Source organism: Muscardinus avellanarius (genome assembly GCF_963383645.1).
Source record: "Muscardinus avellanarius genome assembly, chromosome: 1".
Lineage (NCBI taxonomy): Eukaryota > Metazoa > Chordata > Mammalia > Rodentia > Gliridae > Muscardinus > Muscardinus avellanarius.
This window is the reverse complement of record NC_137786.1, coordinates 120,077,720-120,105,414: the sequence shown is the minus strand read 5'-3', so window position 1 is coordinate 120,105,414 and position 27,695 is coordinate 120,077,720. Positions and strand designations below refer to the sequence as shown.

Here is a 27,695-nt window from a genome sequence, read left to right as displayed (position 1 = left end):
GGACACAAAGGTTTTCCAGTAAGACCATCACATGCACGGAAGAGGAAGGAGAAATGAGTTCCAGTAGGTGCTAAATATACTAGACAAGGTCTTGGTTTATTTAGACACAGTGGCCAAGGGGGGAAGACTATTGCAAAACTTCAGCATAAAGTTGCTACAGTTCCCAGCTCCTATTCCCCATGTCTGTCAAATTTGCTTCTTGCATTTCTCTTAGCTAGACCACTGTTTCATTGTTCTGCTATGATGGCGGCTTAAAGAGGGCAGATCCAGTCCCCAGTCTTTTTAATGAACATTTGTTTCTTGTCTCATTCTATTTCCTCATTCATCTCCCTTCATATGGTTCCAGACCGCACAGATGAAGGACAAACAGAAGGTGCACTCAAATATCCCAAGTTCTTACTGCAGCGGCTCTGCATCCTCTTGGCTCCACTGGAACTATTAGGCGGAGCCTTCAGCTAATCTAGCAATGATAAAACCAGAGTAGGGAGGTCTCAGATTAACCACAAACAAGAACATGCTTTGCTGAAGATGTTAGAGACACTGTAACGGTGTCTCTGAAGGTCGGCATTGACCCAATTCCCAGAAAACTTAAAAATAATGGGAAAGAAGATTTCCTGTTCGGGCTGGTTGAGGTACCTGGATGAATGACTTTGGTCATTTCTTTCTGGGACGCAGCAGAACATAGTACTTAAGGGCATAGGGTTTGGGGTTAGACTTGGAAACAAGACCCAGTTCTATCACTCAGGACCAGTGCGATCTTGGCCACACTACTTAACCTCTCTATAGAGTAATAATGCAGATTAAATAAGATCAGTGGATACAAAGTGTGCGGCACAGGATCTGGCACCAAGCGAAGTTCTCTGTAAATATTAGCTCCGGCATTTAGCCTTCAGTTTCATTGTTTTCTCTCAGCCTGTGTCCATGGCAGCCACCCAGACTATTCTCATGTAATCGCTGAGCTTAGTGCCTTTGCATCTGGCCCCCAGGCTGCAAGACCGCGGCTCCTCAGCGTCTGACACGTCAACTTGTTCTCTGAGTCAAATGGAATCGCAACTTCCAACCTAGCTCTGAAGAAAAACATCCCAGGTTATATTCTATCATTTGGTGCATCTCATGTGTACTCTGAAGCTGGCTGTTTCTCTTCATTCGTCAAGCCTGGAACCACATGTTCAAAGAGTTAGAACTGGGGGCTGCACAGAACCTTGGCACCATTTACCCTGGGAGAGCTGTGCTGCCACAGGTAACAGCACAGTATGGACACAGAGCTCCAACCGTGAACTGCGGTGTTCACAGAAAAGCCTGACCGGCTGCATAGCGCCCGTAGGGAGGGGCAGAAATCGATGGGAAGTGGGATGGGGAGGACGCTGAAGGAAGGAAATACGCAAACAGCACGTGTTCTGATATGTAAAAACAGAACGATTGTGGGATTGGGTGTCAGGAGGGAAGTAGAGATAATACTAAATGGAAGAACTGCAGAAAGAGAAACAAAACATTTTAGAAATGGTTTTAAGTTTTGAGTAACATATATTTCTCATTGCATGCTGAGTTCTCTAAAATAGAAGATGAAGGCAGGTTTTGCTTTCCTCAAAAATATATAAGTTCAGGATTTTGTGGGGGGGCATGTGTATGTTTTGTTAAATCTTTACCATTGACCTCTATCCCTAGTCCTTTTAGTTTTCTGTTTTGAGACAGGACCTGGTAAACTTCCCAGGCTGTGTGCCATTGTACCCAGCCAGTACTGTATATATTAAAGCCTTAAAGATCAAAATTTTAGCCAAGCTTGTAATCCTAGGACTTGGGAGGCTGAGACAGGAGGATCATAGATTTGAGGCCAGCCTCAGCAACTTAAAGAGTCTCAGCAACTGAGTGAAACCCTGTTTCAAAATAAAAACTAAAATAGGGCTGAGGGTGTAGCTCAAAGTTAGAATGACCCTAAGTAAAATCCCAAGGTACCACATACACACACACATGCACACACATACACACACACACAATCAGAGTTTTGGGGATATTTATTTATTTATTTATTTATTTATTTTGGTGGTACTGGGGTTTCTGGAAGCCCTTCTACCTCCGGGCTACACTCCCAGACCTATTTTTACATTTTTATTTGGAAACAGGGTCTCCTAAGCCAGTGCCCGTGGCTGGCTTCGAACCTGCGCGATCCTCCTGTCTCTGCCTCCCAAGCGCGGGGATTACAAGCGTGCGCCACCACGCCCGGCTTGGGGATTTTTAATCCGAATCTTCCATACTTGTCTTAACTTGAACACTTCTGAGGCCAAGGAGCCTAATATGGGAGAAGCAACTTCTTCCATCCTTGTATTTATTTTTAATTTATTTCTGGTTGAGGTATAAAATGGACCTACTCGAAAACACAGTAAAGGGCGCAGACCTGACGTTTGCAGTTCAATATGCGGTTTGGTAACTACCCCTGTGCATCCCATGGCTTAATGGAGAGGTAGAGAACTGCTCCACCCCGCGGCCCCTGGCCGCACTTTCCCAGGTCACACCTTCCTCCTCCTCCCACAGGCAGCAGCTCTCTTGTTCCTATTCCCATAGACTAGGTTTGTGTGCACCTGGAGTCACACACAGGGACTGTGTGGAGGGACACACAGTCTGTGTACACCTCTTGTGAGTATAGCTTTGCCCATTTGACATAGGATTTTCGAGGTTCATTGATATTGTATGCTAAAATAGTCTGTTCCTTTTTGTGGCTGGGCCATCTCTCTCTGTATAAAAATACCTCAATTTGTTTCTCCATTCTTCTATTAGTAGATATTTGCATTGTTTGTGAAGTTTGGATTTTAGAAATAAAGCTACAGTGAATGATCTTTTATTTGTTTTATTTATAGCACTGGGGCTCAAACCCAAGAGCCCCTACCACTGAGCTCTATTCCAGCCCCTTTTTAATTTATTTTATTTTATTGTTTTGTTTTGAGACAGGGTCTTGCTCTGCCGCTGAGGCTGTTCTTCGGCTTGTGATCCTCCTGTCCCAGCCTCTTGAGTAGCTGGGATTACTACTCAACACATGAGTATGGTTCAACACACCCAGCTCGAACATTCTTATACAGATTTTTTTGTAGACATATGATTTCATTTCTTTTGGAATCCCTGGATCATAAGGTAGACTGCTTATAAGAAAATATCAGTCTCCAGATGGTTGAATCATCTTATTTATTTTCATCAGCAATTTTTTAAAGATCGAGTTGCTCCGTGGCTTCTCTTCTTCTCAACTTTGGTACCTTAGCATTTTTGTGCCTTCACCATCCTGGTGGTATGTGGTGGCATCCCACTGTGGTTTTAATTTATGTCTTCCTGATGACAAACAGTGCTGAGCATATTTTAATGTGCTCATTGGCTTTGGATACATTCTCTTTTGTAAAGTGTTTGTCCAGACCTTTGCCCATTTAAAAATAACTGTCTTTTATTATTGTCTTGTAAGGGTTTCTCATACATTCTGTCTGTGAGTACTTTGAGCTGTGGAGAAAGCTTCCAGTTTGGAGTCAGATGCACAGGATTCGAATTTTAACTCCATCTGTATGTCTTCTACAAGGAACTCGGTGTCTCTGATCTTCAGTGACTGCCAGGAAAGTGAAAGTAATTCCTAAGATGTGAGGTTGTTTTGAGGGCTTACAGGAATGCGTATAAAGTAGTACAGCTCTGCAGGTCTTGGCACATTATAGACACATGTAACAAAACTTAAAGGCAATGATGATTATAGATGCTTAAAGGCGATCACTGAGCTGTCCCCTCTGTCAAGCCTCTTCTATACTACGTTAAATATCTCTAATTAGTCAACTTTTGAAAACAAAATATTATTTCCAGACATCATTGTTATAGTTGTATTTGAAACATTTAAAAATTCAATAAGACACTAGCCAATCAGGAGATCCAGGCCGCTGAGTGCCTGGGCCATTCTGGGAGGCCCTGGGTGGAACAAGGACTAGTTTTAGTTACTGGGTTCTGGGGGAAGATGGCAGCATCTCTGGGGAGGGGCAGATGGCTAGCACAGCAGAAGAGTGGCGCTGCTTTGGAGTTAGAAAAGGACTATTTGGCGATGGCTACACAGTACTTAGATGCTTTCAGATCCAAAGCCTCAGTCATTATTGAAACTTGCCTGTGATTCTCAGCCCTGTTCTCTCCATGACTGCTTTGATTTTGGAAGGAATCACTGGTTATTTTCAGTATTGTTTATACTTCTAGTGGGAAGAGAACCCTTATTTTGTAGGTGGTCACAGGGATGCTCAGAATTCAGCCTCTATCTCTTAGCATCCCTTGCAGGTAAGCAGCCAGGTGGCTAAATCCTGGCCAGTGAGATGTGAGCAGTGATTCACTGATTCATGACCTTCCTCCTTCCAGGATGTGCTGGTGAGCCACTGTGGACCACACAGATAAAAGACAGAGCCTGGGATGGCAGAGCAACCCGACTGAAGGAGCCTGGCTAGCAGCTGCATGAACCTTGGCAGAGGTACTAACTAATGTCTGGGAGAAATCAACTTCTATCTTGTATAAACCACCATCATGTTGGGTGTTTGCAGCACACAGTTGGAGTTTTACTGTAGCTCATTCACTGATCTGAAAGCTCCTGTCCCACTGCCCCAGCCTCACCGATTTTTCAACCAGATCACTGTAAAACCACATGTGGAAATTGGCCTAGGTGAGTTCTTTCATGCCTATCTTTATTTTTGAGAGGTAAGGGTAGCTGCCAAGATAGAACTGAGAGCGCTAATGAGTCCTAGCTCCAGTGCCGATTTCAGTGGGAGCAAGCCTCACATCAGGTTCGGCCGCACAGACAGACGTTTATTAAACAGCAGTTATTAGGATGAAGCATAGAATCCTAGCTCTCATATTCTTTATTCACCAGCTTGGTAGATTATTTTATTAATTCATTTTATTCTTTGTACTGGGAATTAAACCCAGGGACATTTTACCTCCAAGCTAAGCTCTTAGCTGTTTTAATTTTTTGTTTTGAAACAGGGTCCCTGAGAATCTCACTATACTGCTGAGGCTGTCCTTGAACCTACAATCCTCCCATCTCAGACTCCAAATTATTGGTATTACAGTCACATCATACCACATCTGGCTTTTGGTGCATTCCTTAGATCATGCAGGATGGAAATCAAAACCAATAAAGTACCTAGGAATAAACCTAACCAAAGACATAAAAGACCTCTACAACGAAAACTATAAAACATTAAAGAAAGAAATTGAAGAAGACCTCGGAAGATGGAAAGATCTCTCTTGCTCATGGATAGGCAGAATAAATATCATCAAAATGGCCATTCTGCCAAAAGTGATCTACAGATTCAATGCAATTCCTACAAAAATGCATCACAATCCCTGACTTCAAATTATACTATAGAGCAATAGTAGTTAAAACAGCATGGTAGGCCAGGTGTGGTGGCGCACACCTGTAATCCTCGCTCTTGGGAGGATCAAACAGGTTTGAAGCCAGCCTCAGCTACTTAGTGAGGCTCTCAGCAACTTAGCAAAACCTGTTTCAAAATAAAATATAAAATAGGTCTGGGAGTATAGCCCGGAAGTAGAAAGTTCCTGGGTTCCACCCTCAGTACCACCAAACACACACACACACACACACACACACACACACACACACACACACACACACCCAACAGCATGTTATTGGCACAACAATAGGCATACTGACCAGTGGAAGAGAATAGAAGATACAGAAACAAACCCACACACATATAGTCAATTAATATTTGACAAAGGGGCCAAACTCATATGCTGCAGAAAAGACAGCCTTTTCAACAAATGGTGCTGGGAGAACTGGCTATCCATTTGTAGAAAGATGGAACTAAATCCTTACCTCTCACCGTGCACAGGAATCAACTTGAGATGGATCAAAGACTTGGAAATTAGGCCAGAGACTGTGAAGTTAGTAGAGGAGGGCATAGGCTCAACACTACAACATATAGGCACAGGCAGTAACTTTCTCAACAAGACCTCCAAAGTGCAGGAAATTAAAGCAAGAATTAACAAGTGAGATGGCATTAAACTAAAAAAGTTTCTGTTCATTAAAGAAACCATCGATAACCTAAAGAGGAAGCCTACAGAATGGGAGAAGATCTTTACCAGCCACCCCTCTGATAGAGGGCTAATATCCAGAATATACAAAGAGCTCAAAAGGCTTTACACTAGCAAAACAAATAACCCAATCAAGAAACGGGCAGCTGAATTGAATAGACATTTCACACAAAAAGATACAAATGATCAATAGATACATGAAAAAATGTTCAACATCATTAGCCATCAGGGAGATGCAAATCAAAACTATGCTGAGATTCCATCTAACCCCAATCAGAGTGGCAAATATAAAGAAGTCAAGTAACAACAAATGCTGTTGAGGATGTGGGGAAAAGAGGAACTCTCTTACACTGTTGGTGGGAATTCAAACTAGTTCAGCCACTATGGAGATCAGTGTGGAGATTCCTTAGAAAACCGAGAGTGGATCCACCATATGATCTGGCTATGCTACTCCTGGGTATCTTTCCAAAGGGGTTGAAATCAGAGAACTACAGCAACATATGCATACCTATGTTCATAGCAGCACAATTAGTAATAGCCAAAATATGAAACCAACCTAGGTCTCTATCAACAGATGAATGGATTGCAAAATTATTGGAAATACACACAATGGAATTCTACTCAGCAATAAAGAAGAACAAAATCATGTCATTTGCAAGAAGATGGAAAGACCTGGAGAATATTATGTTAAGTGAGATCAGCCAACCACTAAAAGAATGGACATATGTTTTCTCTAATTTACCCAAACTAGGGAGTATTAGGAATATCAGAGGAACTCCAGATAATGGAGGGGAAACCTCGGCAAAGCTGAAATGGAAGAGTAGGAGATGAAGAAGGCTGAGGTTAACCAATGGAGGAGCTACATTCGAATATGTGTATAAGTGTGAATATAGCATGGTTAACCTGGACACTCATTGTTGGGAGGGGTACGGGGGAGCCGGGGGGAGGAGGGCACCAAGCACTGTGTGAATGTATGCCATTTCCAATATGATCCACATAAAAATAAAATTAAAAATATAAAAAAATTGCTTACTGGACAATATATCCTGCAGCACAACTAGAACATAAATTTAAAAAAGAAATCAAACACAGCAAACAGAGCTAGTAAGAATTCTGTGTTGCACTGATTCACAGGCTAAGGTGGCCACCCATAGACAGAGCTGCAAAGAAATCCAGGGGTGAAAAGCATTTATACATTTGGGGACTAAAAATTAACACATATTCATAAGTTAGTTTGCAGCATTATTATTGTGCCTGTGCCATCTGGGCCAAAATGTTTACACATGGTTCAGAATGAGCCTAGCATTTTGTTTTTCTCCCCCATCTGGCATACCTTTTAGCATGAAAGTGAATTGAAATGAGGGTCCTGGTTACTTTGGGGCAGTGGTTATAGTCAGATCTGCTTGATATTGCTGGATGATTTCTTGGAAGTAGTTGGAGAAGGTCTTCCTGTCATTCATCTCAAGCATAGAGTATGTGTGTGTGGTCCTATCCTTTCAAAAGTGACCACTTGCACATAGCCCTATCCTCCTGCCCTGCTCTCATCACATCCTGCTTGCATATGCTTTCCTAGATGCAGATATAAACTCCAGACTTGACATTCAGTTTAACTAGTGGTTCTAAGAGGCAGCCAGGATCCTGGGACCCAGGACCCAGGAAGAGTTGGAGATCAAGACGCCGTTGCCATCCCTGAGGCTGGGGGACATATTATGTAGTCTTATACTCACCTGTGCAATGGAAGGGTGTACCTATAAAATATTTTTGACAAGACATGTCTTGAAAGACTTCTGAATTTACTGATGGGAGCACATTTCTAATACTCATCCAACTAATTAACTGGCCACTAATGAAAATCCATTCTCCTCATTTATAAGGCTAATCAGTAAAAAAAAATCTCTTTATTGACTGAGATTAGGATAGCCAAAATACTTGTAGTATCTGCCTTGAATTGTGGGCTTTGTAATCCTTGCTGACCACCTTTGAGGCATGAATTCCTATTGGAGCAAATGACTGCCCAAGGGTGATGCCCACATGAAAACAGTAATATCTGGCTGTCTTTGCTGAAGTATTTTACATAAACTTTAGGCATCACAATGTCATACTGGACAGATAAGAACCTAAGGCACAAATCTCACAAAAGGAGAATCCATATGTGTGTGTGTGTGTGTGTGTGTGTGTGTGTGTGTGTGTGTTAAAGCAGATTGTACCCAGGGGCATTCTACCTCTGAGCTATACCCCAGCCCCATTTTATTTCATTTTATTTTGAAACAAGGTCTCACTAAGTTGCTGAAGGCCTCACTAAGTTGCAGAGGCTGGTCCTGGACCTGTAAGTCTCCTGTCTTAGCCTCCAAAGTGCTGGGATTACAGGTGTGCACCACTGCACCTGGTAGAGGATCCATACTTTATACCTCATCCCCTTAATGCCTTAGGCTTTTCCTTATTCATAGTTGCTATGTTGTTTATAATTAACTTTTAGATACTTTAACACAAACAGTATCTGGTATATGTGTATACATTAACCTTAATCCATGCTGGGGCAAATGATTAGCATTTGAAGGGGCTTCATCAGGAATGTATGCTTGTAAGTGTGATCAGCATCTGAAGCATCCTGGTCAGGTTTCCAAAATAGACAGGTGGCTCCACGAAGAACGTCAAACAGAGTGAGCTAAATCTGAATCGTGATACATTAATTAGCATAAGAGATATTGGAAATGGTTTAGAGCTGCTTAAGAAACATAGCTAGCCGGAGTGGATTTGCATGGATAAGACACAAGAATCCAGCAAATCTGACAGGTGCCGTTCATCTGGTCCTTCAGCTCTCCACCGAATAGGAAACTGTCATCTGATGTGGCCTGGAGTTTGGTGTATCTTGACCTCTGAACACTGCGGCAGCTACCTGAGATCTGGGTTTTTCTTCAAAGTGCTTAGAGAGGACAGCAAGAGCTTCGAGCTGAGCCTGCCTGAGCCTCAACCTCATGCCTGTTTGCTAAAATGTGTGCATGTCTATAAAGCTAGCTTTTTGTTTTCTTGGTGGTGGGGGCGGATGCTGGGGGTTGAACCCAGGGCTTTGTGCACACTAAGCACATATTCTATCACTAAGCTTTACCCCAACCCTGAGAGTAGTTTTCATAGCCATGTAATGCCTGCTTGGGACACGGAAGGGACACATACAAACCCAAATAAAAAACCTGACAATGGCCGAATGGCCAAATTGACTCCGCAACAACACCTAACCTGAATGTTCTAAAACAATAGTTATCATTTGTTGAGCAGGATTTGTGTGCCAGGCTTTGATTTAAGCCTTGACATGTATAACCTCACGTAATCTTTTAAACCTGTATAGGCAGGCAATTCATTTTACAGGTGAAGAAGAGTGGGTTCTGAGAAGGTGCCTGGGATGTTGCAGGTGTCCACGACCCCGCCGAGATTCAAACCCAGGGGAGCTGGCTGGGGAATCCGCTCCTGTGGTACCTCTCCACACTGTCCTCCATGCAGGGTAGGGCCGCTTCAACCACTTGTGTTGTTGCAGATGATTAAATGACCTTGGTGAGATTAATCTATGAGGAGGAAGGGGACAGAAGGGCTGGATTGGATCTTACTTTAGTAGGCAGGAAAATAAAAACCTAGGAGAACACAGTGGGTGTCCCCTGCCCGGAGGCATATAAGACAAATGGAAGAGTGGGACCCACACGCTGTGCTTGGCCAACTATAAAGTATTCCATGGCGTCATTATCGCAGAATAGCAGCCTTGTAGAATTAAGAATAGTCTTAATTTGCACTTCGTTGAGTTTTTCATTTACATAATGTTAGAATGCAAAGAAAAATCATACACAAACCCCGCTGCTAATTTAGCCCTGAAGTTCTTGCTTAAATCACCACGGAAAGGGAATGGGGTTTTCATTTAGCCCTCCACTCGGGTAGCTGGACGGTTTCCTAACCCCGGTGTAGAGAGGAACCCCACTTGAGACTGCCATGCCTCCAAGCAGGTCTGTTGGTATGACCCAAACCCTAACCTTGTTTCAATAATTTATTCAGTGTGGAGGATTTAATAGTTTGTTTAAGGGCTCTGCGGAAATGTATTCCTTTCTGCAGGACCTTGTGAAGCACACTTGTGGTTTTGAGTCTTCTGGGAATGATGAATTTAACAGGTGTTAATTCCACCGATGACACCATGTAATGTTTCCAGTGTGCTGGGTTTAGAGAGAGCGGACAGTGAGAGGGCTGATAAGCGTGGGAGATTATATGTGTGGAAGATTATCAGCCTGTGGAAGATGATGGGCATGAGGAGCAGGCCACCCAGTGCCGGAGCAGGAGCTGGACCAAAGAGCATCGTGGAGGTGGCATGTGCGGGGGTCCTGATGAAGTGACAGGCCGGACATGCTGGCGTAGACCTGTAATTCCAATATTTGGGAGGCTGAGACAGGAGGACTGAAGGTTCAAAGCCAAGCTTAGCCATTTAGTGAGATCTTGTTTCAAACTGAAAAATAAAATAGGGCTGAAGGAGTAGCTGAGAGATAGAGTGTCCTGGGTTCAATTCCCAGCACCACAGGCACACATATGCCCACAGCAGCTTGAAGAAGCCTTCTTTGGCACAGTGGCTGTGCAGTGTCAATCCCCTGTGACACGAAGCTGAAACGAGGCGCTCCTTGCCAGGGTCCAGCGTCCCTTGGCTTTCAAGCCTCCCTCAGCCGCCATCACTCTCCCTCCTTGCTCCTACACTCCACCTTTCTGCCACCTCCTCCCTACGGGCTTTCCTCATTATCCGCAGATAGCTAAAGGAACTTCTGAGCCAGGCGTGGTGGCACACGCTTGTAACCTCAGTACTTGGGAGCCCGAGACAGGAGGATCGCGGTTCGAGGACAGTCTCAACTACTTTGTGAGGCCCCCTGCAACTTATAAAGGCCCTGTTTCAAAAATAAAGAATAAAAAAAAGGGTTGGGACTGTAGCTTGAAGGTAGAATGCTCCGGGGTTCGATCCCTAGTACCAAAACAAACAAACAAAAACACAAGCAAACAAACAGACAAACGTACTGCTTCTACATTTGTCCTCACCCCTACCCTCATGCGTGACCTCACAACAGGGCCCTGAGGGTCATGATATCCATAGAGTTTGCTTGAGCCACCTTCCCTAGAGCCATTGATTATCCTTTTTTTTTTTTTTTTTTTAATAGCAGAGCTCTTCCTGAATTCCCTTTTTTCTGCTAGTTTTATATTTATCAGTCTTCTTACAGGCACTGCATCCTTTATGGACACTTGCACTCTATTATCAGACTGGGGGTAGTGAGTAGGACATACATGGAAAAATTTTGCAACATAAAGTCTCATTTCTTGTCCTGCTGACTCACCTGGTGTGGACAGGCCCCTCAGCTGTCTTTCTAGTATCTTTAATAGTGGAAACGAGGATGGGAAAATCAACCTCCCAATGGCATTAAGTCCAAAATTTTCTTCTCTATGGAGCTAGCTGCCAAAGGCATGAGGTTCCAGGGCAAAAGGTCATCCCTCCAATCCCATCTATTACATGCAAGGCAGAGGAATAGATCCAAAGACATAATTACAATTTAGAAAAGGAAGTAAAATACCAAAATAGATTTCACAGTGGGAGGCAAAACATGGTCAACCTCTCAAGGAAGACCGAGAGCAGGGTTTATGAGCTTCTAGGGCAGCTGGAGGAAGTTTGGGAAGAGGTCAGCAAGTGGTCTGTAAGTTAATGAATAAATAATAGCCAGAGGAGGGAGGATTTCAGTCTGTTTTGACTGGTACAGAATGGACGGAGGCACTGGGGAATCTTAGGTCTGTAGAAGGCAGCCAAGAGAGGTTAGGCTAGGGGCCAGCCTAAGCATCTGCTTCCCCTGTCTTTCATAGTCCTAAGAGGGCCCTCAGGTTTCTGTTGACATAGAACATCACAAAATTAGACTGGGGTGTGTCTAAGCTATTGGTGGTCTCTCTTGGCACTTCTGTGCCTAAAGCTAAATTCAACCAGTTAATACAATGCATAGGTCCCAAGGGAATGCTCTACAAGCCCTTGAGAAGTAGTTATTTAAGGGCTTTCAAGAATATTCATCTTAGAAATCTTCCCATTCAACTCTGACACATTGTTGGTGGGATTGCAAATTAGCACAGCCATGTTGGAAAACAGTGTGGAGGGTCCTCAGAAGAATGGGAATGGACTTAGCGTATGACCCAGGTATACCACTCCTGGGTATCTACCCAAAAGAACTGAAACCAGACTAACATAGCAACATATGCGTATCTGTGTTTATAGCTGCACAGTTCATAATAGCCAAACTATGGAACCAATGAGATGTCCATCAACAGATGAATGGATTACAAAATTATGGGATATATACACAATGCAATTCTACTCAGCCATAAAGAAGAAAAAAATTGTGTCATCTGGGGAAATGGGTGGGACTGGTGAACATGATGCTAAGTGAGAGTCACAAAAAGTGAAAGGTCAGATGCGCTCCCTCATATGCGACGCCAGGGAGAAACTGGGAGCCAGGAGGGACTCCAGACAAAGGAGGAGAAGCCTCAGTGGAGTGAGGGAGACGGGAGGGGAGGAGACTTGAAGAGGGAAGCACCTCAATGGCCACGATGCACACGCAGACTTACCAAAGCCAATCACTGTGTGAGCACGGGAGGAGGGGAGGGAGGGAGGGGTGGGAACTGCGGCAAGGTTGGGGGGGGGGGCTCAACAAGTGCCGTGTGCACGCATGCCCCCATCACCTGAACTGCATCACAATGTATGCTGAATGATTACAATGCACCAATTAAAACAAAACAAAACAAAAACCTTCCCATGCTAGTCTTCTGTATTCACAGGGAAAGAGATGATTCCCAGTTGCCCTCAGCAATTTATATCAGGAGCTTTTGTCCTGATGCCTACAGAACAACAATTTTTCTAGGTTTTCACTTCATACTTTTTTGAGAAAGGTCTAAAGGTTTCCTTGCTCCAGAAGTTCAAGAAGTCGAGTTTCTGAGACATGAACATAGACAAGGGTAATAGTGGAGCAGATACTAAGACCTGAGATCTTTCATTCATGAGTTTTGAACCACATTGGAAACCAAGTCCCTTGTTAAATTGATCGTCTTGAGAAGCATAGAAAACAGGGCTGGGCATGTGAACTCTGGAATGGTAACATTATTGCCCACCTGGCCCATTGGCAAGAGAAGCAGGTCAGGCAAAGGCAGCGTCACAGGGGAGGTACCTGGTAGGAAAGATGATAGTGGTTTGCAGAGGGTTGCAAATTGAGTTGCAGAGGTTGCAGTTGAGTTGTGAAAAGAGGTGATCCAGTCCCATTTTTTCCTTCTGCTCTGTCTCACTGTTCCAAGATACCCAGGACTTGAAAAACCCAGCTCTTCTCTGCAGAAAAAGTCAGAGAACCTGGATTTGAATCTATGCCTTTCTTTTTTTTGGCAGTACTGGGGGTGGAACCCAGGGGCATTCTACCTCCAAGCTATACCCTCAGTTCTATTTCTTATTCTTTATTTTGAAACAGGGTCTCATTGAGTTGCGGAGGGCCTCACTAAGTAGCTGAGGCTGTCCACGAACTGCGATCCTCCTGCCTCAGCCTCACAAATGCTGGGATTACTGAATCTATGTCTTAATAGCTGTAAAGTAATAGACTTGTGTGCTTTGGGGCAAATCAAGTAGTCTTCTCCCCTGAGCCTCCGTTTGTTCTTTCTCTCCCTGTCTCTTTTCAGGGTTGGGTACTGAACCCTGAGGACTCTACTACGAAGCCATAACCCCCCAGCCCTTTTTATTTTTTATTTTGAGACAGGGTCTCACCAAGTCTCTTAGACTGGCCGCAAGCTTGCAATCTTCCTGCTTTAGCCTCCCAAGTCACTAGAATTACAGGCATGCACCACCATGTCCAGCTCAGAGCTGACCCTCGAATAAACCTATTTCAGCCAGCTCTCATCTCCTGAGTATTGGCGTTAGAGTGGTGGGCAGCCCAGATCTGGGTCTGGTAATAGAAGTGGAAATAATGCCTGTTTTGGATTACTTCAAAGGGTTGTTTGGGAGATGAAATACGATAGATAATGCTGTTATAATGTTATGCAAATTTAAATTACTGCTATGCAAAAGTGTGTTATTGCTATTTCCGGAAATTCCTTTTTGAATTTAATTTATTCAAGAGTGAGAATATGAGTTACTTGTTCTATGTTCTTGGGGCATCTGTATTTTAAATCTTATCAATTATCATAGACTTTGCCTTAGCTCGGTTTTCTTTGGCATCAACAAGAGAAAGGGTTTTTTTGTCTTTCTTTATTTTGAGGGAAGGAGGGTATTTCTAGTCTATCCTGTCTGATGAGGTAAGTGGTAGTTACTGGGCTTAAGTTATATGGAAGAGAGAATGAAGTGCACTGCCCCAATTGTGAAAGGGTTTGTTTCTGCTTTAGTAATTCTGTTTCACGGTGACTCAGAGAGGCCAGCTTTGGAGAAAGAGTAGTGGGGAGCAGATGGTGGGGAAAAAAGATGCGATTCATCTATACCAGCCCTTTAACAGACTTTCGCCACCAAGGTAAAGGAGGGTGTCACCTCTTCTTGTCAGTCATACCTATGCATTTATTGAAGATCAGAAACTGAATTCCCCAACTTTGGTATGTACCCTGCATCATAGCATCATAGACAGAGAAAGAAGGTGGTTTCACTGTGTGTGTGTGTGTGTGTGTGTGTGTGTTGCTTGGGATTGGACCCAAGGTATTCTACCTCTGAGCTACACTCCCAGTCTGATTTTTTTATTCCTTATTTTGAAACAGGGTCTCACTAAGTTGCGGAGGGCCTCACTAAGTAGCTGAGGCTGACTGTGAACCATGATCCTCCTGTCTCAGCCTCCCAAGTACTGGGATTACAAGTGTGCACCACCACACCGGCTGAAAGAAGGTCTCATTAACCTCAAACGTTCTTTCTAGAAGTGCAGGAAGAGGCTTTCTTTGAAGTTCTCATATCTGAGTAAGAAAAGTTTCTTAGAGTGCAAATTGTCTTGAACCCTCTCTCTAACATCTCACTAAAAGGAGCTTAACTCACAGGAAAGACTTACAGGTCAATATCACCTCTTCCCAGGAATGTTACAATATATCTTTGTCATTCATTCCCTCCCCTTGCCCTCCCATAGCCTCCTCCCAGGAATCCAAGTTCCTATTCCTTTCTGAAGTTTAGGATGTTATATAAATTCCAACCCTCTGACCCTTCTTTGAGACTCATCTTTTAGACAGCTGTTGTGCACAGGTACACATAATGAATTTGTATATCTTGTTTCCTGTTAATTTATTGTTGCTTTATTTTATAGACTCAAAAATTAAAGGATATTTCCCTCTGTTCCTGTGCATTCTATAAATATCAATGAGCACTAACTCTGTGCCAGGAAGGTCCCGGGCACTAGGAACATAGAAACAACCAAGATAGACTGGTGTTCTGCTGCTGCTGCTTGTAATTTAAGAGGAAGATGGAGTTCAGTAGTGTGACCAAAGGGGAGGCTTCTAATGCTACATGCAGGGCATAGAGCCTTAGAGCAAGGAATGCAACCTTGCCTAGGCACTGGAGAAGCTCTCTCTGAGAAGTGAAGGATAAAGAGAAGTTTGGCCAGGCATGGGGCCAGGAGGAGGACAAGCATATGGGAAGGTGACCAAGTGAGAAATTAGGTTTTGGGGATTTTTCCTTTTTCTCCTTGTGGCTATCTTTATTGCTAGTAAATGTGACTCCATCTGGATAAAAATGTGGCATGCCACGACCTCTATAAATTTTTTTTCTAGACCCATTTTTAGCTCTAGCTTAGGAAAGCCAAGAATGGGCAGAGGGACAGAGGAGGGCAGTTTCAAGACTGACCATAGGCTCAAGACTTTTTATTGTTGGTTTTTTTTTTGTTTTTTGTTTTTTGTTTTCCCCTGAGGGCCTGGGGATAGAACCCAGGGGCATTCAACCTCCAAGATACACCCCCTGCCCTAATTTTTATTCTTTATTTTGAAACCAGGTCTCACTGAGTTGCAGAGGGCCTCAGTAAGTAGCTGAGGCTGTCCGTGAGCCGCCATCCTCTGGTCTCAGCCTCCCGAATGCTGGGATTACAAGCGTGCGCCACCATGCCCAGCTCAAGACTTTTTCGTACACATTTGTGAGTCTGCCATTAAGCTAATACGCATGTTGGGCTAGGGATCTGGCTTACTGGTACAGCCCTTGCCCAGCATTCAATCTGGGGTTCAATCCCCTGCATACTCAGACATGTAGGCATGCATGTGCACACCGGTGCACGTGTGAACACACAGACACACCATACATGTAGATTTTTGCATTATGTTACATAGCATCAGTGGAGGGTCATGCAAGTTGGGTGCAGGGGGCTGAGGTATTGCCCCCTCTGTCTCCATCCCTATCCCAACTTGGATGTTATTTTGGAGGTAGAGAGGAAGGGGCACTTTGTTTACAGCTAAAGGTTAATTTTTTTTTTTTTTCAGAGCTGGGGATTGAACCCAGGAGCATTTTACCTCTGAGCAACATCCCAGTCCTATATTTATACTTTACTTTGAAACAGCGTCTCACTAAGTTGTCAAGGGCCTCACTAAGTAGCTGAGGCTAGCCATGAACTTGCGATCCTCCTGTCTCAGCCTCTCAAGCACTGGGATTACAAGTGTGCCACCACCAGCAGCTAAAGGTTGGTTTTGAAGCTGGGATGATCAGATCTGAAGGATCTCTTGGATCTGGATGAAAATCATGCAGAAACTTAGTAGCTGCGCCCGGACTAGTTTCCATGTCCTAATGCCACATGCACATCCACAGGAAGACCATTGGCTTTTCTGGGGGGTCTTTATAATTCGCACAGCTATTTATACACATGAGCTCATCTTAACTGTCCTGTGAGATGGGTGGGGATTAAAATTCTTATTTTACAGATGGGAAACTGAAGCTCCCAGGGGTTCATTTAGCTCCTTTCTCATGGCTAGAAAGTTGGGCCTTCTACTTTATATTCAACAAGCTTTCTACTGGGCCCTGTAGTTATATAGCATAGGCTCGTCCATTGCTGATTATCCACCTGAGAATGGCTTGGGGTGTAGGCAATGGTTACAGAGGAAGGCTTGCAAGGAGTAAATTAACCATGTTTGAGCATTCTTACCAGTTTTCCATTTACATTGCAAATCAGGTCAAAAGGAACAAGAAGCTGGCTGTGCCCAACTAATCCTTCCAAACAAATCACCATTTGAACGTCAAGCTGGTCATTTTGTGTGGGCAAACCAGTCTTTATCTTTAAATCCACACTTAGGAGACACACGTCTGCTTTCTGTGGGTACTTCCATAGTTGCTCTTGAAGAGGAGGCTCTCATTAAATATGTCTTAGGAAAAACGATAGTTGAATCATCTACAGTGCGTCTGAACACTAGCTGGTTCCCTTGATTTTTCCCTTTTAGGCTTAACAGGGCTAGAGGTGTCTCTGCTGCTGGTCTCAGTAGATTCCTGGGTGCTCTCTGCTGCTGATACTGACCAGGGATTGGGGGTCTAAAAGAACAGCAGGAGGTGGCAGTAGTTTGGTGGCTTGATGGGGAAAACCAGATGGATCTGTAATTACGTAGAGATGAGCAGAAAGACAGCATGCATCGGACTGGGGGAGAGAAGCAGAGGTAGAGGAGGCGGGAGACTGCACAAACTGAGGCTGAGGTCTGCAGCAAGCCTGGCATTCGGTGGTAGAAAGCTGGGTTTAGGGAGGTGAGCCAGGGTTGGCCCTCTGTCTTGGTCCATTTTCATGTGTTAGAATACTGGAAACTGGGTAATTTATAAAAAAATAAGTTTATCTCATATCTTCTAGAGAAGCTGGGAAATCCAAGAATACTTCACTGGTTCAGCTTCTAGTAACAATTTCATGTGGCTTCAACTCATGCCAGAAAGCAGAAGGAAAAGCAGGAGCGTTGGATGAGACAGACATGAGGGGCGGCCTTGCTTTATAACCAACTGCTCTCAGGGGAACAAACCCACTCTGGTAAAAAAAAAAAAAAAAAAAAAAAGAGAGAGAGAGAGAGAGAGAGAGAGAGAGAGAGAGAGAGAGAGAGAGGAAGAGAGAGAGAGAGAGAGAGAGAGAGAGAGAGAGAGAGAGAGAGAGAGAGAGAGAGAAAGCATGAATTCCTCTTAATGGTCTCATCGCCCCCGATACCACCACAATGGCGATCAAATTTCAACATGCTTCCAGAAGTGACAAGGCATATTCAAACCATACCCCATGTTCCGGCAGGTTGTCAGTGGTAGTACTGGGTAGGGGTAGAGGGTAGGGGCTAAGTTAACCCAGAAAGAACTCAAGTGATCAGGGCACTGAATCTAGGGCTTGTGAAAGAGGAGCAGCCCTTCCTTCCTCAAAACCAATGGCTTTGAAGCAACTACAGAAGTAGTCTTGCCTTCAGCACTTAGTCTTTTCAATAACCTAAGTCCACAGCAGGAAAAAAAAAGTGATTAGAGGAGGCTACGGACGGAGGCTACAGTAAATAACCGCTACAGTAAATAACCGTAGCTGCTCCCACTCCCCCCCCCCACCAAAAAAAATCCCCCCTTGAGTGTGCCTGTCAGCCTTCCAACCACAAAACCTTTATTCTCCTCCTGGTTCAGAGACTCAGCCTTTTCAGGCTAAATTTAGAGTTCATCTAGAGCGCATCCTCCCTCCTCTTTGGGTGCCTACCACCCGCAAGTCTGGACCAGCAGTGCTGGCTGTGGGCGCAGGACCTTTAAGGCTCAGGTGGAGTAGCTCAGCACCTGGTCACCTTGCAGGGATCACAAACAAGCCGCCCTGCTGGGGCCCCGGGGCGTGCACGGGCATTCAAGCGTGCATTAACATGTGATTGACCAGGTTTGGCGGAGTTCCTTGTAGATGAGCCTTTATTTATTTATTTATTTATTTATTTATTTATTTATTTATTTATTTATTTATTTTACTGCCTCTGTGCACGTTCACTGAGCTTGGGCACTTTAACCTGATCAAGGGTAGTTTCAAGCTGTGGCCATTTCAGACAAGTTTCGGTGCCCGCCCGGAGTAGTTGCGCCTAAATGCGTTTTACAATGGGGCGGGTTCATGCAGACGCCTTGGCCGGTGCTGTTCACCGAGCTGATTCATAATCTCTCAGCTCTCCCTAGGGGGTGGGCGTGAGGCCTGGCCGGGGAGGGTGTCGCACGCGGGAGACAGGGGCTGCACAATCTTGAAAAGGAGACGCTTTAGGGCGACCTCGCGACCCGGCAAAGGGGGCAGGGGAACTCCGGAAAAAGCCTGCGAGCCCCGCGCAAACTCTTAATTGCACAGGGAGGAGCTCGGGGCGCGCGCGTCGGGGTCCCGACGCGCGGGGGCGCGCGCGCTGCCTTGGTTTCCCCGCCGCTGCGCGGGGGGGGGCGCACGTGACGGCGCGGGCGGGCGCGGGCTCGGCGCAGCGGGCGGCCCGAGCCCCGGGAGCAGCCCCGGCCGCCGCGTCCGGCTCGCGCTGCACATTCTCTCCTGGCGGCGGCGCCACCTGCAGCCGCGATCGCCCGAACATGGCGACACGGAGCAGCAGGAGGGAGTCGCGACTCCCGGTCCTCTTCGCTCTGCTCGCGCTGCTGCCGCCCGGGGCTCTGTGCGGGGGCTGGGCGCGGACGCTGCACGGCGGCCACACGCCCTTGCCCCAGGACCGGGGCTTCGCGGCGGTGCGGGGCGGCCCGCGCGAGCTGCGGCGGTGGGCGCGCGGGGATGCCCGGGGAGCCGGTCCGCCGGACCCGAAGCCGCTCCGGACGCGGCGGAGCGCTGCCCTGCAGCCCCAGCCCATCCAGGTGTACGGACAGGTGAGCCGTTCTGCGACCCAGCGCCCGCAGCCCCTTCCTCCCGCACTTCCTCACCCCCGCATCCATCCTCTGCGGGCGCCTCCTAGGTGCGGGCGCCGCCGGACTTCCCGGCTCGCATTTGTTTTTTTTTTTTTTTCCGCCCATCGCATGAGTACAACCGTCAGCGCTTGGATCTCATTGATCTTTCCTTCTTCCTGTCGATTTGAGCAAACACGTTCCAGGTGCTTCGCAGGAGGCAGGGCATGTTTCCCAGGGTGCGTGCGGACCGATGTGTAGTTTCCGGCAGGTATGGAGGGCTGCTCCATTTTCACATCTGGACAGAGCGCCGGCTTTCCTCCGTGAGCTCAGCTGGCAGCGGAGCCGAGCGCTCTGCAGTTGTAGTGTACTTACCCAGCGCGGCGGGCGGAGGGCCCACGCTTACCACGGTGAGCCCCAGTAAAGATGGGCACACCTGACATCTTGGGGACTGACCTTGCGTCCTCGTGAGAAGGGGTGTGTGCAAGACTGGATGTTTTGCTTTTTATTTTTGTGGGGGTGTGAGGTTCAACCCTCCCACCCCCTCAAGATAATGACTGTTTTGAACAGTGATATCCCTGTGTCACGTGGGGTTTTGAAAAGACTGCGGGGAATTTACTAGGCATTATTATTCAATAAGTGATTTATTTCTATCCAGGCAATGGGTCTGTTAGATTATAAGTAACATTAATTCAACTTCAATGGCTGCATTTAACAGCTGTGAACTGCAAACCCAGTTTGTAGGTTAGTATGAGTATTGGCAGAATTAATTATTTGCCTGGCTGGCTGCCTCTTGAAATTCCCGATCCCCGGGTTAAGATGGGCATCAGCATGCTCTTGAAGGTTGGTGGTGGAGAAGAGGTGGGGTCTGTAGAGATGGTAAGCAGCACACATGATTCCCAGAGTCAAACTGTTACCTTGTAAAGTAGGAAATTAAGAGATCCGCCTGAGTCCTGCCCTTCTTCACTGATCTGACCTTAGCCAAGTCTTCCTTCAGGAAATACATAAATGTTCAAGTCCCTGGAGCCCTGAAGAACCCTATCAGCCATGTCACCCTGTTTTCTTGGTGAAGGAACTCTAGCTGGGAACGCACAGTGACTAGTCCAAGGTCACACCGGAAGGGTCGCTAGTCCTCTAGTTTCTGTCTGCATTGTTTCACTGACCTTTGGGGGATGGGAGTCACCTGGTCTTATACAACGCTTCTTAAAAACCATGATAAAATAGAATATATATGGCTCTAAAGATGCAAGGGCGGTGGGGAGTGGGCAGAGCAGTTCATGTCTACCGACCTTCAGCCCCTTGGCACCAGTGTGTGCCCAGGGGCCTGAAAGTAATGGAGCCCACCTGCTCCTTCCTCCTGTGCCCAGATCTCCCACCATCTAAAACTTCTTTCTTCTATTGTTGAAAAGATGTCAGCAACATCCTTGGTCTGCACAGGGATGCCAGCTTGGGCTGGCAGGGAGCACTAATAGTTGCTCCCAGTTTACTGTGTCTCCTAGCACATCTACCTCTGGGGGCCGGAAATGAGAGGGGTGGGAGACATTCCCTCCCAGGGCTCAGGGCCAACTGAGCTGGAATTTTGGTGAACAGAGATTTCTGGTCTCAAAAATATGCATACAGGTGCTGTCTTCCCTTTGGTTTGGTTTGTGAAAGTCTCTGGGGAGGTTCGGGTAAGTTAGAGACGAACTCTGTTCTCACTGGGAGTGACCCCAAACCCTCAGCTCTTATGTTTCTGGGCCAGTCAGACTGAGTTTGGTTCAGTTGGAGGGTGCAGAGCTAGCAGAGGAACTCAGTGGGGAATTCACAGGGAACAGTGAGGACCAAGGGCGGTGTTTTTCCTTCTCTGTGGCTGCCTTACTCTGCCCTTGGCCCCAAGGCTGATGAAAAGTGACATATCTGCATCCTTAAGGATCTGAGTCAGAATGAAGGAAGAACTTCCTGGTACCGGCTCTCAGCCAGGAATTCTGTGTACCTTAGATTCCCTAAGTTTGAAACATGGTCTGGGGGTGAGGGGTTGATGCACTGACCCAGAAGGGGTGGTTATAGCCTCAGGCACAATTGGGGGTGTTAGATAAAAAATAAGGGGGCCGTGGAGCACCCAGAAGGATGTTGAGTCATTTTTTTCCCCTGAAAAGGGGGCAGTAAGCTAGTGAATTTGTGAATTTATAATCTTATGTATAAAATTGAAGATTTGGGAATCTATAATTTTGGAATTTTATAACCCTCCCCTCAACTTTTAAACTTAATAAATTTCAGTGTCCTCTCCCTCCCTCCTCCTACTCCTCTCTCCCTCCCTTCTTCCCTCTCTAGGAAGGCTCTACCATTGTACTACATCTCCAGCCCTCACTGAGTTGCTGAGGCTGGCCTTGAACTTGCTATTTTCCTCCTGCCTTAGCCTTTCAAGTCCTAGGGATGACAGCTGTGTGCCACCGTGCCTAGCTGCAACTGCAGTGTTTTCTGACAGTATAGTCAGCCTGGAGTATGGTTCTGTGGGGGTGTAGATGGAGTAGGGATAAGATTTCTTCTCTGCTTTTGGGAGACTTGGAACTCAAAGAAGAGATAGAGCAGATTGTAGGCCTGCCGGTATCCCAGATGGGGACCAGTAGACGTGTCACAGAACAGAACCAGCTCCAGCTCCACAGAGATGTGTTAGTGGGCTTGGAGATGGAGCCGCAAGGGTGGGGTGGGGGGGGTTCAGATCTTTCCTTCAGCCCTCAGTGAGGCGAAGCAGACTCCCTGGTAGCACCCATCAGGGCTGGAAGCAGAAGCTGGCTAGAGGAAGAAGATGTTAGGAAGGCTACCTGTCAGCTTCAGGGAGAAGAGAAAAGGCTTTTGTAGTGGAGTATACTGGGCCGAGAAAGCCCGCGGTGATGCTCATATCTCTTCTTCCCCTTGCCTTCTACCCTGTGGGTAAATGAGGCTTGGTTACTTTGGCCCATATTCCTCCTTGGATTCTCCACTGTGGGGAGACTGGTTTCTGACACAATTACTTAGAGGCGTGTTTGTCATAATGAAAACCTCTGCGCACAGTGGTGTACATCTGTAATCCCAGTACTTAGAAAGCTGAGACAAGAGGATTGCAGATTTGAGTATACAATAAGTTAGTGAGACCCTGTCTCCAAAAAAAAAAAAAAAAAAGAAAAAAAAGAAAAAGGTAGGGCTGGGGGTGTAGCTTGGAGTTAGAATACCCCTGGGTTCAATTCCCAGGACTGAAATCAATAGCACCACCAACACCAACAACCAAAAAACCTTACTCCATTGTTCGGTGTCCAAGGAGTTACCCCCAGGGTACCCTAGTCTCCAGTGGGAGGAGTTCTTTTGAGCCTGGGTCTGATACTTATTCCCGTGTGTTAGGATCACTTAACAAAATTAAAATGAACATTCTATTTGATGTTAGGGCATTTCTGCCCACGCTCAAAGTTTAGAAAGTAATCATTTATTTATTTATTTATTTATTTATTTATTTTTTGCGGGTCTGGGGATGGAATCCAGGGGCATTTGACCTCCGAGCTACACCTGCCTGCCCTATTTTTTATTCTTTATTTTGAAACCGGGTCTCACTGTGTTACTGTGTTGCAAAGGGCCTCACTAAGTAGCTGAGGCTGTCCGCCGATCCTCCATCCTCCGGGTCTCAGCCTCCTGAATGCTGGGATTACAAGCGCCACCACGCCCGGCTAATCCTTTCTTTTAAAGGCCAAATCCAAGAAGGGTGTGTGTGTGGGGGTTCCTCCTGACATCATACTTGTTCCACGCCTCGGCCACCACTCTTGCTTTGTTGTCCGTCTGAAAGGACCCCTGCCCCTTTCCTTGCTTGGAAGATCCTACTCTATTCTTCAGTGTCCAAGGAGGAGCCCTCAGGTACCCCCAGTCTCCAGGGGGAAGAGCTCTTCTGAGCCTGGGTCTGATACTTTACTCCTGTGTGTTAGGATCACTTAACTCTCCCGTCACCCCACTGCTCCTCGAGGGCAGAGATCCATCCTCCGTGACCCTGGCAGCAGGGGGCCCTTGGTGAATGTCTGTAGACCAACTGCACAGCTAGAGGGGAGGCCTGGAGGGTAGGGAGCACATTTAAGTTATATAAAAGGTATTTATTTACTAGGAGGACCCACATGTGGATAGTGAGAGTGAGGTGGGTCCTTGGGTGGTGGAGATGCAGATGTCACGGCCCTTGTGTAGTGAAGCCCTAATTTGCCTATTTGGGAGCTATTTTGAATGGAGAGCAAGGTTCTATTTTTGCAGAATCCTCCTTTTCAGGACTGTGATATTGGTTTGTGGTAATGGTATTGTTTTGGGGAAAAATCCTTTGGAACGAAGCGCAAAGCCCAGCAGGATTTACAGGTTTATTTTGCTTCCAACAAGCTTTCTCTTCATCATTTCTGCATTTTACAGGGCAGGGCGTATTCTGTGTCCTGATTTGAGACTGAAAATAAAGAGTCTGTTACAGCACAAGGCTCTGGGTACAAAGGGCCTCCTTTGATGGTGGAAGATTGTATGGCGTTGGATCTCTTTTGAGTAGATTCTTGTACGATACGCTTACTCAGGGAAAGAATTGGCTAGTTGATTCTCAAGTCAGGGCGTCTGACCTGTGTGCTTGCAAACGAAGATGAGAAGCAAGTGTTTGCAGGTTCGAGTTGGCTTTGACCTTGATGAGGGCTTGCTTGCATCTTGGCTTGGCTCAGTAAAGGATGTGACCTTGAAAATCTCTTCCTGGTTGCCTTTGGCAACTCTTGGGTCCTTCGCTGCCTCTGGCCACTGTTGAGTCTGTCTGGAGTTTGCCTGCCTTGGGGCATGGAGGATGCAGGAATACTTGAGAGGTGTAGGAGACGGAGAAAGGGGCTATTTAGAAGAGTGAGATCAAGCCTATGGGCGTGGCAGCGCACACTTGTTATCCCAGTACTTGGGAGGCTGAGACGCGAAGACTGCAGGTTGGAGGCCAGTCTTAGCTACTTAGTGAGGCCCTCTGCAACTTAGTAAGACTCCTTTTCAAAATGAAGAATTAAGTCGGGCGTGGTGGCGCTGGCTTGTAATCCCTGCGCTTGGGAGGCAGAGACAGGAGGATCGCGCAGGTTCGAAGCCAGCCGTGCTGGTTTAAGAGACCCTGTTTCCAAATAAAAAAATATAAAATTGGTCTGGGAGTGTAGCCTGGAGGTAGAAGGGCTTCCAGGAACCCCAGTACCACCACCAAAAAAAAAAAAAAAAAAAAAAAGAAGAATTAAAAAATAGGGCTGGGGGTGTAGCTCGATGGTATAATGTCCCTGAGTTCATTCCCCAGTACTGTGAAAAAACCCACAGCAGTGAGAGCCGTAAGTCAGGGGATGAGATGAAAAGCCATCTGATCTGTTTTTTACTTAGCCTTCAGTAGCTGATGGGTGTTTACAAAACAAAATTTATGAAGTAATATGTAATAACAGGTAAATTTTCTTTCCTCTAGTGCGTTCATTTATCCAACTCAGTTGGCAACCAATGTTGGTTTCTGCCTAACTTTCCAGAAATATCCCACGCATATATAACTTTTATGTATGTAAAATTATAGACTTGGAGTTATCAGTGGCTTTCTGTTACCTGTAGCCCCTTGTATGGTGAGTAAGAAGATTTGCTTTAGTTTTAAAATATATCTGTGATATTATGACAGTGAATAGTCAGGTGTTACCTAAAGTGTCATAGTATAAAATAGATGGGCATTTTTTTTCTCCAGGCCAAGTAAAAGAAGAGCTCTTTCTCATTTCTGTTTGAAGGTTCTTCAGGCCAGAAGAGCAGCTTCTTGGAGCCCTCTCATAACCTGGAGAGATATTGGCAAGCAGCTCCCTAGATACTAGAGCCCAGGTTTGTGAGAACATCAGAATATAGAGATCATGGGTCTCAGTGTTAACTTCGGTTCTTTTGGAGAATGTTTTTATTATATTCTGTAAAATGAAGTTAATAGTATGCTTAATAAATTATTTTGAGGCCTGGGATTCATGAGGCAGATCCCAATAGCAGTGATTACCCCCAAGCAAAGGGTGGACATCCTAAGAATATTTCCTTGCAGAGTTTAGCCTGTTCCTCCTTAGAGATCACAGCCATCTTTCAAGTGCCATTGTTTAGACCCAGAGTGAGATGGATGGAGCCAGCCCTGTCCTGTCCACTGTAAGAGAGGGACACGAGGTATTCTAATAATCTGGAGAGCAGGTAATCCTCCAAAAATTTATGTGCATTTGCTATTTATTTACTTGGTCTTTTTTTTTTTTAAAGCATCACTGTACCATCTTAATTAAATTTTGCTTTGGCGAATATTGAAATGAGTTTGCATTCTTTGAGCTGCTGGTATGGGAAGCGGCTGGTATAATTGTGTTCAGGGAAAGCCTGTTTGGAGTTTAGAATATTCAGCCACACACAATTCAGATGTAGAAACTGCATAGACATGTATTAAAACTGTGGCATTACATTGACCTTTCCTTCACTTACTTAGATATAAATGTGATGGACCGTAAAGGAGCGCTTACTCTCTTTTGGGCTGAGGATTTGGGGGTTAGCATTTCGACAGAGGTGGTCTGGCCATGTGTGTGGGGTTGGGGGTTCTCTTTGTTAAGGAGAACAGGCCTTCCTATGCGTTATCTAGGTGTGCCAGAATCTGCTGGCGGATGGATGGCATATTTAGTCCAGCCACGTACATGCAGAAATCAATTTCCCTCAGTTTCAAATGAGCCACAGTTAATTTCGACCTAATTTATTGGTTTATCGACCTGTGAACCTTGGGCCTTCGAAGAAGTGGCCTGGGTAGCCTTCTACCATGGGAGTGGCTGAAACCCAAAAGATGGAGTGGGCTGCTAGTCCTGATCGAGGCTTGGGCCTCACCCTGTCTTGGGACAAAATGCTCAGTTTTTAAATTGAAACATGAGGACTGCTTTGTGCATATTGGGATGGCTTCCCTGAAAATAGGACTTCCTAGCAACCACAGCCATAATAGTGAGCTAAAAAATAATGATAAAATTAGGTTATTCACTGAGTACTTGTTGATGGAGACATCTATGGGGGGTGCTAGGGGCTGATCCAGAGTTTTGTCCATGCTGAGCACTTGTTTTACCACTGAGCTGAACCCCCAGCCTTGGGTAATTCTTAATGATAACAATGACAGCACCATATTACTGCTACTTGCTAAGCTCTCCCTGGCCTTGTGACAGATCTCCGGTAGAGGGCTGTTTGATAGCCGTTTCGTAGTGATGACTTTCAATGTCTGTGTGTCCAGTGTGGCCATTGAGCACTGGACTGAAACACTGAATTTTTTTTCACTTACTCTTCATGAATTAAAGTTTACTAAGCAGCCACACGTGGTTCCTGGCTGCTCTACAGCCAGCACAGCCGTCCCGATGCGCAGGAAGCTTCCTTTTTCCAGCTTTAGGCAACTTCTGCTTTACCCCAGAGGTAAGTTGGAGCAAAGGCGAGCACACATGTGCATCACAAAATGGGGGTGGAAGCAGGAGGTGAGGGCTTCGTCTAAACCCTAGCTAGGTGTTGGAGGCTGCTTCTGCTGAGTGGCAGGAGATGGTGACTCTTTGAGGTAGGGCTGCTACCGTCTGGGGATGGTGGGAGCAGTGGGCATCTCGGAGAGATGCCTCTGCAGGGTTATTTCTTTGAATCAGCTACTTAGGCCTGAAGGGACAACCGTGCACGAGGGCCACACCAGCCCCTGTGGCTTTGCTTGTGTCCTGGCCCTGTGTGCACAGCTCAATTGTGTCTAGGCTGTGCAGACTCTATTTTGCAAAGCACTGAAAGATGTAAACAGTGCCTTAACAGCAGGGCCATCTCCCCGCCCCGCCCTTGGCTTCCTGTGTTCTTGGTGACTTACTTCCATGGGGCTGGGTCTGTCTTT

At 45.9% G+C, this 27,695-nt stretch overlaps 1 protein-coding gene across 1 annotated transcript in view; it reads left to right on the top strand.

Moving 5' to 3' along the window:
- Positions 1 to 19,495: 19,495 nt before the first annotated feature.
- The window catches only part of SORL1 (sortilin related receptor 1), a gene marked incomplete at its 3' end in the record, with an annotated part of 156,975 nt that continues 148,775 nt past the window's right edge, over positions 19,496 to 27,695 (top strand). Inside the window, exon 1 of the mRNA XM_080707083.1 lies at positions 19,496 to 19,831. Within this exon, the coding sequence (XP_080563209.1) occupies positions 19,547 to 19,831 (285 nt within the window). The 5' untranslated portion in view covers positions 19,496 to 19,546. The remainder of the gene's footprint in view (positions 19,832 to 27,695) is intronic.